We start from the raw sequence: 15,046 nt of genomic DNA, 5'->3' as shown, positions 1-15,046 counted from the left end.
ATATATATATATATATATATATATATATATATATATATATATATATATATATATATATATATATACATACATACTGTATATGCACTCACACTTCAATGTGAGAAGAATTGACCGCACGTTTTATGATTGGATGTTGTGCAATGGAGTGAAAAGTATGACACAGGGACCTATTGAACCGATATTTCAGGGATACAGATATGGGATTTGTTTATTTTCTGCCTACAGATAAAATCACATTCACAAGACATACAAAAGTGATGATTGTACTAATTTATCAATCATAGATCATTTTCAATATGATTACAGTTTTTTTTTACTGCATGTGCAACATCTAAAGCTGATGCCTTAGTAAGAAATGTAAGAATTGGATTGTGGTATTTTACTTTTAGCTTGGCTTGTTAATGTATACATGATAAATGATAATACATGATACAATAACTTCTGGAGGAGAGAGAGAGAGAGAGAGGTGAGGATGTTCTTCCTGTGGTGTCTGTTTTCTGCTGACTCAGCTGCTGCAGACAGAGGAGAGCTGAGACGCACGACTTTCAGCTGCCTTTTATACAAATCAATGTTTCATTCCATGATGCTTAACGGGGAGCAGATGTTAGAGCTGCCGCCTAGCGGCGAACAGCTGCAGCGTGAACAGCTGGATTATGCTCCAGTACAGTGTTTGCTTAAATATGGCCTGCGTCTACTACTGTTTGTTGTTTCACAACAGTGTAAATGTATTACCAACCAAGTGCCATTTACGGATACATTTGACAGTAAATTATTACTTAAATGTAAATGTTTTGCATTAAAAAAAAGAGAGACCACTCTGATGATGTGTTTATTTCACATGGATCCTAGTTTTAAGTTTTTAGACGGACTGATGGAAGTATGTGTGCGCGCGCACAGCAGCTGGACTCCTCCCGTTATGTGTGATGAAGTTCGGTTGCGCGCCGCTGTTCCGTACGCGCGTCACCAGCGCGCAGAGGAGCTTCCCCGACGCGAGCGAGCGGATGATGGAGAGATGTGTGGATCACGATCACGGGAGTCTCTGAATCTGGACATCTGAATATGACACTACACTCCGCCTGTTTACGCTCCTCTTTGTGGCAGGAGAGCTAACCAGCTGCTCTGGATCCACAGATCCAGCACCGTCTTTCGCGCCCCCGTCTTCCTCGCTGGATAAGCTTCCCTGGGCTTCGTGGACCGTAAAACCTCGCCTCGGTCCCTTGCGATTATGTTGTAGTTTCACTCGGGAAAAGGGTTTGTGCGTTTTGTGCTTTGTATTGATCCAGGAAATGTTGGCATGGCCGCCTCGGGAGCACAGAAGTGTCCGAAGAGTGAGAAGTTGGACGAGGCGCAGGCTTTGGCAAAGAGCTGCGCGGGGAGACCAGACTTCCTGCCTTGTGATGGACTCTCCATCTGCGCTACGCACAGCCATGGGAAGTGCTTCAAGCTGCACTGGTGCTGCCACTTGGGCTGGTGTCACTGTAAGTTTGCTTTACTTGCTCTAAGTGCTTCACAAAGTGTTCTCACTGGCACCATACATGGCAAAAAACGCTGGATATTTGGTGCTCAGCGCCATGTTAGGAACGCGGAGGCATCTGATTACTCATGGCAACACTCAGAGTCTATATTTACTTTAAAATGTACTGCCATCGTGAGACACATTAAGAGAGGTTAAGTACAGATTCTCATTTTCTCTAGAAAATGTTATTTAATCCCACAATCTTTTTAAAATGTATTTTGCCCTCATGTTTTCAATCACTGCAATAACACTGAGATGAATGGTTGATGTGTTCTCAACAATGGAGACAGACATGTTCATGTTTCAGGTCATGGTTCATGTGTTTGCTTCTGTTTTTTGACGACTGTGCTGTTGATGTCCAGCTGTGACTGTTACTGTTGTACAGTCTACTGTAGATTTGCTGTCAATCACAGGGCTTTAAATTACAGTGTTCAAAACAGATTCCAGTTCTCAAAGCATGTGAATTACTGTAAAAGCTCAAGGGAAAGATTATTTTTCTGGAAAGGACATAGTAGATGTGTTTTACAGAGATATTCAGGAGTGAAAAACCCAACAGTAACTCCACTGTCTTTGTATTGAACTCCAATAAGAAAGGGGCTCAGCCTGTATGCATCCCCTCCTATAATTAGCAGGGCTTAACAAGTAATCTTTTTCCATTCAACATTTAGAAACTGCACAATTAGCAAATCAGCTATTTCAATTATCCATTGTTGCTGGATCAATGTTCTGTGCCAACTTAAAAAAAAAGAAAAAAAAAGAGACATGCTCGCTGGAAACAATTCATCTTTTGTCGTCTTTGCATTATAACATATAATAGTAGTTGATGATGTCATGTGACGATGCTCCGTCTTGTTTCAAATCTATAACTGAAGCTTTACTTTAACAATTATATGACAAATCGAATCGCATTTGCAGATTTTATTTTTCACCTACATTGTTCATAAATACACCGACTGAATCCTCCATCGGCTTTCCTTTTGCTTCACATTACACACGTCACGCCGCCTGAATCAGCAGTTTCACTTCTGCTTTGAAAGTCTTGTGATGTTCTGCATTCCGATTATCAGCAAATCCCATGAAAAGATGACGAACGGACACAAACAAGTAAAGCATTGTCTGTGTAGCTCAAACCTAATGTCGCTTAATCTCCTGTGTGCCACAGTCACTGTTGTTCAGAAAATAAACAACAAATCATGCCTTCCTAAGCATGATTAGACTCGAGCACTATTTTGAGTCAATCGCATAGACATGCTACTGGGTGCTCCATGGGACACCAAATGTGTATTAATCCACAGCTGAAAATAGTCCCAAAATGTGCTTTTTTATTCCTTTATGCCCAACAGTAATGGAAAACACCATACAGTACTCAGTGGTTCACAATGAAGCTACAAATAACCTAAGTGCTATGGACGGTGACATACTGTAGTTATTGTTTCGGTCTTTTGCAGTTGTAAATTGCTGTTTCTTGACAAATGTCAACAAAAGTCAACACGATACTTTAAGTATATGTTGTACAGCTGCGACTATTCATTTACTGTAAATCCCTATAGTACCACAGTATCACATTGTCTGTTGAAATGACTGTGGAGCACACGGCTGCCTGCAGCTCCACTGATATAGGGACAAGACAATTTTCTCTTTACTTTGAGGTGTCAGTAATATTTTAGGGCACCTGTGACGCTCAGACCTCTCCCTTCCATTCGAGTCCCCGTGACATTTGACGCCATCATCGATTCCTTACAGCTGTGCTTGAACCTGACAAGATGTCCTTGTCTTTGTGTTGCCCCCCCCCATCACCGGCTGCTCTGGAAAACCTCGGATCGCTGTTGAACACAATCACCGTCCACATTTCGGAGCTTAGAGTGTGCAACTGCACTAGTCACATTGTAATCTTTGCCATGTAATCATTGGATTTAGAGGCCTGGGCGTCTGTGCAGAATGGGCCGAGTGATTTGAAATATCTGATGACCGAGGAAAAACGATGAATTGCTGTCCAGTGTCTGTGATGAGCATGATCGCGGATTTGTGAGCCGTGGCGTGGTCTGCTCAGTGTTGCGTTATTTGTAAACACTTCGATGTGCTCCTCGTTTCTGCTTTGAAATAATTCATCGCTGTGACTCAGGACGTGCCGTGCAATGAACACGGAGCCCTTTGTAGCCATTATGTAATTCCAGCAAAGGAGTCAACCGCATCACAATGGAGCTTCTTATCACTTTGCACTGTAATTCACAGGTTCCCCTTTGTATGCACAACTGTGGGAGTAAACCAGTTTAGACTGCTGAATCAGGCAGACCCAGGACACCCAGTGAGAAAGGAATTGCAGTGCGCTTCTGCATGCAATGCCCACCTGCTCTGCTCAACTCACACCCTTATTTCCAGAGATGTATTATAGTTCTGGATTCAGGTTCTCTGCGCATACCTCGTCCTTTTTCCATTTTGAATGTTGCCTTGCAAGACTGCTTTTTTAATTACATTTTTAATAGCTTTCTGGGGAAACAAATACAAAAGGTCACTTGGCTCAGCATTTAAATTTTCAACACAGAACTGATTTGTCTTACCTTTCAGAACCGTGACGCCTTCCCTTGCTTCTCCCATTTCCTGTATGCTTTTGCAAACACAGGACATTGTCAGAATGCTGGTTTTCTGCACTCAGACGTCACGTGTGAGCACTGCTGGCCCTCCGGTTATTTCAAGTTGTAGCTGTGTCGAAGCCTCTCTGGCAGTAAAAATGTGGAAAACTGGGACTGGATGTAGTCGGAAGCAGTTTTCCCAGCTGGTGACAGCATCAGTCCAAGCCTCTCATTAGTGGTAATTAACTATGTTTAGTGTCACTGCCAATATGTCATGTCTGATGAGAGTTTTCACTCACAGCACCACTGGAACCACCTGGTTTGAATGTTCTTTATCCTCAACTAACTGATTACAATCACCAGGCAAAGCGATTAATCATTCATTAAGAAAATCTAACAAAGTCTAATGACTCCTGAACGGTCTTGTCAGTCTGTTCGTAATCTGTCAGCTCTAATTTTGTGCGTTGGAACTTGTACTTCTCTTGTGGATACAAGAAAGTGGAATCTGTCTGTCAAGACTTCCTCTGTGGTCTGACCTTAATCGATCGATTGGTTTGGCGACCAAATTACAATTTACAGCACTAAAATGCTTTACCTGTTAATGAACCGAGGGGATTTCTTTTTCGATCTATTTCTTCCTGTTTAACTGCTAATTGTGATGGAAGCAAAGCAGCGAGGAAACAAAAGTTTAGAAAGTCCAGATTTTCTCAAGTCTCCCTTAACCCTTTAACACCTAAGCCTCAAAATGTCCATCGGGACGTTTTCTTGCTTATTTTAACCATAAAAGGGCCAGAAAATATCCTGTGAGTGAGTGCTTTTGTCCAGAATATCTTTCAATATCTGGCAGTTATTTACAATTTACTGTATGTTAAAATAGTGTATTAACAATTTAAACTGAAGAAAAAAAACTGTACTTGTGCACAAACACCAGATTTTATGTGTTGAATATGAAATTTGAACAGTATAAAAAACATATTTAGAATAACATTTGTTTGAGTTTTTATGGCGACAAAGATGCTGATTCTCCAGCTTCCTGCAACAGTGTGAGTGAAATTACCGTAATGGAATTTGACACACAACCTTTCAGCTTTCAGAAACCGTCGTCTGCAATACACTTGATGTTTAAGGGTTAATACCACATTTCATCCCAGTACCATAACTCGGTAGGTAAAAGCTGTGCGGAAATTTAGCTGAAGAGGAATTTTCTGTTAAAAAGCCTCACGTTCACCTTAAGCTGTACCGTCAAAAGGTGTTTTTAGAAGGAGCAAGGTCACTTTCAGTTCAAATGAATGAATGGAATTATTTCAAATGGACTCTTTGTAGCCTAGTTGTGGCAACAAAGACAATGTCTTACTGCAGATTTGTTGCTGTGGTAACACGCTTAGTAGAGGTGGCAAACAGCCTCACCTTTCATCTCTTACTTAACCATTCATGTGTTGATTCTACCGTAATGCTACCGCTCCGTTAATTACATATTCAGAGCAGCTCACGAGCCTCCTCCTTCATGCATCAACAAAGAGACCAGCAATTTTAACTGCAGACATTTTTCTCATGTGACTGTTGGAAAAGATAAAATAGTAAATGGTGGCTGCTTCAGTATAAGGGTCCTGGGATTCTTCTTGCATGAATAGAACAGTGAATAAAACAATAGGATACTCTTTTTTTTTTTGCTATGACAACTCATATTGCCAGCTGTGGGGGGGGGGGGGGACTACTCACTGCTACAAGTGAACATCAATAAAGCATCAATACGTCACTTTGATGGAGCAGTTTCAAAGCAACCCGTGTGCGGCACAGCATGTTGTGCTTACGTGATAGACTCTATAAGTGAACTTGATCATATTTTATGTTTCATATATTATTATAGTGTTATTTATGTGGTCAAACAGTAGACTGTATGTTGTCACCAATATTTTTTTTATTGCATTTTTTTTTCCAAACAAACATGCTTAACAAAATGAAAAATATGAAAACAATTTAAGTAAACAACCAGTCAGAAGAGGACAACTTTGGGATATAAAAAAAAAAACAAAAAACAATAATATAGAAAACGAATGAAAATGGAACAGTGTGAATAACTGAAATAAATGAAATCAAGGTTCTAGAAATGACTTAACTGATTAAGTTTGAGTTTAAGATTGAGTTCTATAAATAAACATGGTCTGTGAAGTGAAGTCCCTCCAGAGTCATTAATAATTAACTGATTAAAAGTAAGGCGAGGCAAATGTATTTATATATCACATTTCAACAACAAGTTATCCAAGTCACAGTGCTTTACAATAAATAAGAAGGTGAAATACAGCGGCAGCATTAAAGATATAAAAGGCGTGATAAAACACAATAAAAACATTTAAATGGAGAGGTAAAAGAAAGGGGAGAAAGCGAAATTGAAATAAACTAAAAGTTGCAGTTATATGGCTGAGGTGAAGCAGTGATGATTATTGAATTTTTTATTAAAATGCAGTGGCAACATTTAAATAATTAATCAATTTAGCAGTCTTCTGGGAGCCCCATGTTTTGTCCTGTTCCTGGGGACACAGGGCAAACCTGACCCAGATGACCTGAGTGGTCTGGATGGTTCATAGTGAGCCAGCAGGTCACAAATGTATTTTGGGCTTAAAACATTCAGTGCTTTTAGACTAACAGCAATATTTAAAAATCAATTCTTTGGTGCATACACTCCTGTCCAGGCCAGATTAAGCAGTGTTTGCTGTGGAAAAAACAGCCCAGAGAGTTACATTTTTTCACAATGGCGACACACTAAACACTGGATTCCAAACTGGCTGCAAGTCAGGAACAGCCTCTCCCTCTGGAAACAGTAAACAGGAAAAGAGTTCCACATGATGCTGCTGCATCAGAACCCGTCCCCCTTTTTGTTGAAACCTGAAACTTGCTGCGTTGTTTTTCCAGCTGCAGCTAAAGTGCAGTGGACGTGGGACCAGACCGTCTCCATCGGCCAGTAATGTCTCCAGCAGCTGTTATGAAGAACGAAAACAATGCTGAGATTATTAATTCTGTTCACCCTGTTTGTCAGGATTTTAAACATCAGTCTGAGGGTCTAAACATAAGTCTCCATAGACCTCCTGGAGAATAAAATGAAGCATGGCATGCACATATGGGTGGACACCGATGTGAGAGGCGGCTGGTATTGTTCAGTAGGTGCCTGCTTGCAGGTGAACGTTTGCGAAACATCAACACGGTGCTAGGGAAGCGAAAGTGAATCTCAAGGCTTCAAAGAGAGATTTCAGATTCTCGTGGGGTGACGTCACGACCAGTCACCACTCGAGAAAACCGCTGGTGACAGACGCATACACTGGAAAAAGCAGAGGGCCTCGTTAATGGCTCGTGCTCATTCATCCTCACAACAAACCTCAGTTGCAGTGTGCGGAGGGTGAGTGGAGCTGGAATTTGGATAGAGTGATGTTGAAGCTCTGTCAACAAGAGTGAGACAGTGATGGGCTACATGATGCATTATTCAGAGACACTACTGTCTCCAGTATGAAAACAGGCTGCACAGTTGTAGGCCAACCTCGGGGCCCGGGAGAGAACAGAGGGGGCTTGCAAGCTGGAGAAGGGTGGAAGCAGAAGAGTGGGAGTTCCTTATTCCTCCTCCACTGTACTTTGCTCCCCCAGAGAGCAATCTGTAACTTCACAGTGAGTGAGCTGCCGGTTCCACCGCTCTCTTATTAACCTCTTGCACCTTTCCGTTTTCACTTTAAATCTTTTTTTTTTAAAAACATATTATGGCTCCGCTTTCTCCCTGTTTCAACTTAAATAATTAATCCTTAAATTTACTCGAGACATTTTGGGATATAATAGGCACCTGTCCCTCCCTGGACAACTCTCTCTGCAGGTTTGTTAACTGTGAAGCCGGAGGAGGGAGTCAACTCTCCTGTACTTCCTGACTTAATGTGTTTTATTTCATGTCGCCACGATAAAAGGCTTTCTCATAATGAGAAAAAAATCTACACACTCTAAGTGCAATATTTATTTGACTGCGTGCTATTGTGGTCTACTGAGGCTGCAGTCGTGGGGAAGCATTGTCTGTCTGCCTGTCTATCTGCCTGTCTCAGAGTCATTATTTGATTTTGCAGCACCGACTCAAAATGCTGACATTTTCTGTCGAGGCTTTGCATTGCTCATTTTTCATTCTGCCAATTATCGCGTCGTAAATCCACTTGAAACATCTTGATGATGTCATGCTTTCCATTTGTGTCCAATTATTTCAAGGAACAAGAAGCACACTGCCAGACAGAAATGGTCGACCTATCATTATTTCATAGTCGATTTGTTTTTAACGGCACAAATAACTTTCTAACTGCCTTCTATAGAGGAGTAGTCTGTTGTTTAGATCATGACACACTCTCACTGTAGTTTATTTTGATACAGTCCCGTCCACACACACATACATACACACCTACCTTTCCAGAGCTATTAATAATCAACCTCTTCCAAATGTGTTGACTAACATGAGTTTTGGCTCACATTAAATCAGAGTCCTTCTATCCCTCCATGTTCTATCCACTCCTCATGCACAAACACACTGGTGTCAGTCACTGGTGCAGATGCATGTGCAGGATAAAACATTGACACAAATCCCTGCGTCCTTCAGCTCTACCGTTGAATGTGTTTCCCTCATCTTGACAGGATTTGTTCATTTATTTTAAAACCCTGCATCATTAACATTAGTGTTCACCAGTTAACTAGCAGAGCTTTGTGTGTTACCACCTCCAGCTGTTGATCAGAGGGATAGTGTGAACCTGCTGGCAACAAATGAAATCTCCGGCCTGCTTATGCATGAGCATGATGCAAAACAAGGCAGGGAGCTTCTTGTAGAAGTATTGCTCCATTTAGGGCACCAGCTCTGGTGATGTCGGATTATTGTGTCTAATCAATCCATGTGAAATATTGAATTACTTGTAGATTAGTGTGTGAATGGAGTAAATGGTATTTGTAACACTGAATTCGGTATCAAGAGGCGGCAGCGGTGTGTGTATTAGAGATCATAAAGATGTGCTTTGCTTCACATTTAGATTCTCTCTCCCTTTTTTTCCCCCAGACTAATAGAGATTAAACTCGCACATAATGCAGCCTCTGGGACTTGGAGAAACTGTGATATTTCAGACCAACTCATTCTGCATTCTGCAATCATCATTTCAATCTACAGACAGGCTGCGTTTCGTCTGCAAGGCCGACCAGGACAGCTAGTGTTATGTCTATTTTACTCTTTCATTGTCTGCTAAGGCATCTGTCCATCCCTGACTATTTGAATCTCCAGATGGATGAATGCAATTAGAGGTGATATGCTTAAAATAAAAATACATGTCAACACATTGTCCTCTAAAGCATTAGTGTTCACGTGTTGCCTCCATCTTTTCTGCCTGAGTGGTTTTGTCTCCATCCGGACCATGCAACATGGACCATTGAGTTTCTCTCATTAAAGTGAGGACGGCAACTATTTCTCCTTTTGTCTGCATCCACATAATAATTTGCATGTTCTCCCACAGTCCAAAAACATGCAATATGGGGATTAGGTAAATTGGACACTCTAAATTGACCGTGGGAGTGTGAGTGGGTGGTTGTTTGTCTCAATATGTGTCCATGTGATGGACTGGCGTCCTGTCCAGGGTGTACCCCGCATATATCGCGCAATGTCAGCTGAGATTGGCACAGCTCCCGCCCGTGACCCTCCTGTGGAGGATAAAGCGGTAAAAAATGGATGGATAATAATCCATTTTATTTATAAGCCCCTTTTGGACACTCAAGGACACTTTAACAGAGACAAAGCAATGAAACAACAGACAGCAGGACGACTCAGTAAACAGGAAATGGAATAGTGAAATGACAGAGAGAAAGCTATTTTGAACAGGTGAGTTTTGAGTGTGGATTTGAAGAGGGGGGAGAGAGTCAATGTTTACATTGTATATACAAATTTAGTACCCCATGGCTGTTCAAATTCATTTTTGAATGCTATTACATATATATATTTTCTTTTACTTTTCATGCTGAAAAAACAAATGTTGCATCAGTAATACATATTCAACATTTGCATTGTAACCTTGGAAACCTGAGTTAGATTGAATGGTTTCTCCCAGCCAGTGGAAAAGAAAGCCAGGGACCAGAGTGAGAGGAAGTGATGCGTAGGCCTGTCATCGTGTGTAGTTTCCCTCTCTCTGGGGAGCCACTTAAACACACATCTGAACCAGACAGCAGTTTTTAGGGAAGGAGGCAAGCAGTGGGTTCTAAACTATGGTTTGGGAGCAGTCATTTACACACCAGCAACACACAAGTTAAAATCAAATGACTTAAATGTACACAGCTCAAATTCATAGTTGCATTTTTTGTGGGCTTCTCTAGATCAATTGCATTTCTTGGAGGCAACATCACAGAGATGTAAACAATGTTTTCATTTTCAAGGGCAACCAGCACCCAATTATTATTTTTTTTTTTTAGGCAGTATACAGGGGCAATGTTCCGGTTTGTTACAGTCCTGTTTTCTTTAAAGAGAAAACAAAAGATTGACGTGCTGCTCTACATTTCCTGATGTACGGATGATTGGTTATTACAAATATGTTTGGCGTCCTCAGAAACCGTCCTTGGCTGAGATTATGATCCGCTGCCGATGCTACTTTCTGTTAACGCTGCTTTCACCCAAGAGCCAAGTGGGGTTTTATACGAAGGAGGTTCCTGTTTTAAATGTATCCCCCTGTTGTTTGTTGAAGCAGGTTTTCTTCAGTGGCTTTTAAGAGCTCTTGAGTTTTTTGCTGAAAAAGCTACTTGCTAAAGAAAATAAGCAGAGAAGTTATGGAGTCAAATCAATAAGTTGAAAGATTCTCAAATGCTCTTGAGTACTGGAAGGAACTGCGGAGTCAGGTGATATTTTTTATTGCTTAGAAAGCTTATATTACTAGAAGTAGCACTTTTCATATACAAGCAGGCATTTGATCCATTGTTAATACAAGAGAATTTAAAGGAGGGTTTATTGGCAGAAATTGAATATACTACTACTACTGTAATAGTTTGGTTTCCGTGGCCTTTCGTCCTTGATTTATGGAGGCCGCTATCATGAGCCAACATGTTTCTACAGCAAACTTTGAAGTGGATGCTTACTATATCAAATGTGGTGAATGGCTTCTTCGCCCACATTAACTCAACACATTAAAACAATGAAGAAGAGAGCGCAAACAGCAGAGACAGTGGGAAAGAAGAAATAGCTGCGAGTGTTTACATCCTCTCTGGTTTCGTAATTTGTTATTATATAACTTGTTTGTTGCACTCTGCAGTCTCGCCAACATTTAGAAGTCACATATTTCTACATGTGTGATTCCCTGCACTATTGTGTCACGACGTACAAAACAGTAAACATGACTCTCTTTGTTTTCTTCGTAGGTAAATACGTGTACCAGCCCATGACTAACGTGTGCCAGCTCCCTAGCACCACTGTGCCACCTGCTGGCTCAGAGTACAATAACACCATTGACCTGTCCATCTCGCTGGCTGAGCGCTTCCTGAAGCTTGCCCCCTGCTTCCAGTCCCCACCCCACTTGGAGTCGCCTAAATACTGTGTCATCGCTGACCTGTTCGTGGACGACTACGTTGTCAAACGCATCAGCGGCAAGATGTGCTACGTGCAGCGCCCCCCGCCTCCCTTACCAGAACCGCCTCGTCCTGCCACCCCTACCCCACCTACTCCGGCCACGTCTCAGAATCCCCATAATCCACCTCAATCTTGGCAACCGGTCAAACCAACGCTGCCAACCCAACATACAACTGCCCCTGCTCCTGTGCAGCCTGTCAAGCAAGTGCACAGTGAACACAAACACCCTTCCCCTGTGGATAAAATCAAAGGCCCCAAAATGGACCACTGCTTCTCTCCATCCAGCTCAGAAGACTCTGGCATCAATGCGCTTGGTCTGCACTACTTGGAGTCGTGCGAGGAGGAGAGTGAGGAAGAGGATGACGATGAGTTGAGCTCAGATGGAAACTCCAGCCCCAGCAGCCTCTGGGATCAAGACGAGTGCTCCGTGCTGTCTCCCTCCAAGTCCATGATAGAGATCATTGAAAAGATCGAAACAACTGTGTAACTGTCATAATATCAACATGGTCACTTACTGTCCAGAGATTTCATTAACACGGACCAGCCACTAATGTTTTTGGATTTGAATTCTGTTTTCCCGCAGGTGGTCGAGGACTGTACGTCACACAGCCTCTGCTCTGTCCACATATCCTGCATGGAGTGAATATTTACAACTTATTACAGAGCACAAGCATATGAAGCACACACACACACACACACACACACAGTGGCCCAAATCGACCACATCCGCATGGTTGTTACACAGTGAAAAATCCGAAAATGCAAAAGAATCTATAACGAGTGTGAGCTACTATTAGCTAAATTATGGGCGAACAGAGAAATTAGGAGCAGGTTTCATGATGAAAATCAGCAGTTATGTCATTTTTAGGGTTCTGGCAATCAGACTTTACTCTGAATCAACATTCATGTGGCAGAGAAGCGCACCATTTCTTGTTCTCCGGTCAGCGGCTCCACCCACACATTAGTAACTCTGACAGTTCAGCATAATCACCGCAAGGACAGCTACCTCTCATCGGCCCAAAGCACATCGACCTTTTAACCTGTTAATTACTGAACTCCGAGCTGCTGTGAAGAGTCTGCATTTATCACGTTAATAAAGAAAAAAAAAGTGTGTGTGCACTTTAGTGACACCAACACGAGGAGTAGTTAGTTAGGACAGTGTTTGACAATCAAGGATTACACAGAAGCACATTCCTATAATGTACCTGCCACTGAGGACCAGAGGACCAGATCAACCATATTGATCTGACCTTTTTTTTTTGTTGCCCCGGGTCGAGTTGAACTGGACTGGAGTGCCGTTTAATGTTAAATGGAGCGTAAAGCAAAACATGACTTTTATTGACCTCTATTAGCAGCCAAGAAACTAATTAACATGGACGTGTCTCTGGCACAGCTACAGTAACAACATGAAGAGACGAGTAAAACACCCAGAAAAGAGGGACTATATTGAATATTTACATATAAACTTTTTAAATCATATAACTGCATTGTTATTTGCTTTTGGGGCTTGAGTGGTAAACAATGGCGGCTTAAAGGGGATTCTGGGAGAAGTGTTTCAACTAGGTTAGACTTATGCCGTGTTTCCACTACATGGTCCGAGCTCGCCTCGCCTCGCCTCGCCACGGTTTGGTTGTGTTTCCATTACAATATAGTACCTCCTCAACGTGGGTGGAATCATCGCAGCGCGGCTGCATGAAACTGCCGTTCGTTTTACACATGCGCACACAAACAATAACTACTGAATCATTAGAATCAGTTAATTAAAAAGATTAGTTCAGTACTTCTGACACAGTCACTGAATACAGGGACAGGGCTCGTCGGTCAGGGTCTCCTGCTTTCAGCAGTGCTGTCGCTAAATACACCAGACTCCTCCGTTAAATGATGAGATTTTAGACATTTCCTTGGTAATTGTTGGAGATTAACCCACGTTTTCATGATAGCCACTGACCTATCAGTGGCCAGCAGTCTGACGACATCACACATAGTGTCAGCTTAGCTCGGTTGGAATCTCACCAGAGCAGGTACTTAAAAGTACCAGGTACTATCGCTAATGGAAATACAAAATAGCCGTGCCGTGCCGTGCTGAGGCAAGGCGAGGCGAGGTGAGGCGTGCCATGCTAGTGGAAAAGGGGCTTTAATGTCACAGTTATTGTGTACTATGGGCTGGGAAATTCACATAATACACCTTTACAAGAAGATAACAGTAGGTATGGAATAGGATGTTATAGGTGTTTTGATGTTGTGATGGACATAATGTTATACGCTCAAATATCCAATTAGTGAACCAGCCCATGATTAGTGAGGTAGTCAAATGAAGCTGGGCTGGCTCTTCTTTGTTTTATTTTATACTCTGTGTTTAAAGACTTATTTCCTGCAGAGATAACATCAAAGTTCACAGATATGTATTGCCACAATGCTATAAGCACTAGATGTAACGAGAAAATGATTTTTGCATGACTGCGTTCAGTCCCTCATTTATACATATATATATATATAAATATATATATACAATCTGTTTTAACAAGTCTGTATTCAAAGAGCACAAATCCTGTATCTGCTAAAATCCACTCAAAATGTTTGACATTCAGTGACGGCACATGGCATTACAATGAAATCAGTCTCTCCTAATGCAGTTAAATATGTCTTACGTTCCTATTATTGTTATATTATTTTCATATGAATAAATCCTAATGAAAGTCCTTTCCCCTCCCTTGATTTGAAATGTGTGGACGTTTTCTACAAAGAGAAAGTTTAACCCGTCTTCCCCCTGCTGACTCAGAGATGACTAATAGTCCACAGAGGTTTGGTGAAGCAAAGTGAAATGAGACATACACTCAAACTGAATCACTACAGTCGCTGTTGTTGCTCGTCTCCTCGGGAATGTCTTAAAGAATGTCCTTTATTTCTTTTCGTTTGTGTCGGCAACAGCTGTGTCCCGAGGTGTTATGTTTTTGGGTTCATCCCAGAACATGATACCTCAGGAATTTTTTAGCCTCTTGAATATTAAAGCAATTTTTCAGTCAACAAACTTCATGTTATATGAGTCTGGAAAAAGAAAATAGACTGAGAACTGTCAGCAGTGACTCTGAACTGTGGGTTGCTTTTTTTGTCACCTCCTTTGTAACCTTAACTCTGCTGCACAGGCTCAGAATAATCAGTTTTTAACAGAAAAACAAGACAGGAAAGGTGTTAGGATGACCTGTACCTTTATTTATTATTGCATACACACCTAAAGAAACAAATAATAAATAAAGCATTGGTTGCAGTCACACGGCCGCGCCTTTGACTCTGATTGACTTATTGATTCACACTTACGACAGGTAAAGTTCCCTGAGTCTCCAAACAGTCTTCTCGGGCCAGGGA

General features: G+C 41.6%; 1 protein-coding gene across 1 annotated transcript; it reads left to right on the top strand.

The window, feature by feature from the left end:
• Window positions 1-1,148: 1,148 nt before the first annotated feature.
• zgc:162707 (UPF0524 protein C3orf70 homolog B) lies at window positions 1,149-13,617 on the top strand. The gene is made up of 2 exons (XM_058622881.1): window positions 1,149-1,478; window positions 11,476-13,617. Exons 1-2 carry the CDS (start codon window positions 1,295-1,297, stop codon window positions 12,168-12,170), a joined length of 879 nt encoding a protein of 292 aa, XP_058478864.1. The 5' UTR covers window positions 1,149-1,294; the 3' UTR covers window positions 12,171-13,617.
• The last annotated feature ends 1,429 nt before the right edge of the window (window positions 13,618-15,046 follow it).

The sequence above is a fragment of the Solea solea genome, chromosome 2 (assembly GCF_958295425.1).
Source record: "Solea solea chromosome 2, fSolSol10.1, whole genome shotgun sequence".
Lineage (NCBI taxonomy): Eukaryota > Metazoa > Chordata > Actinopteri > Pleuronectiformes > Soleidae > Solea > Solea solea.
Note: the sequence above shows the minus strand (reverse complement) of the source record. Positions and strands in the feature narration are given on the sequence as shown.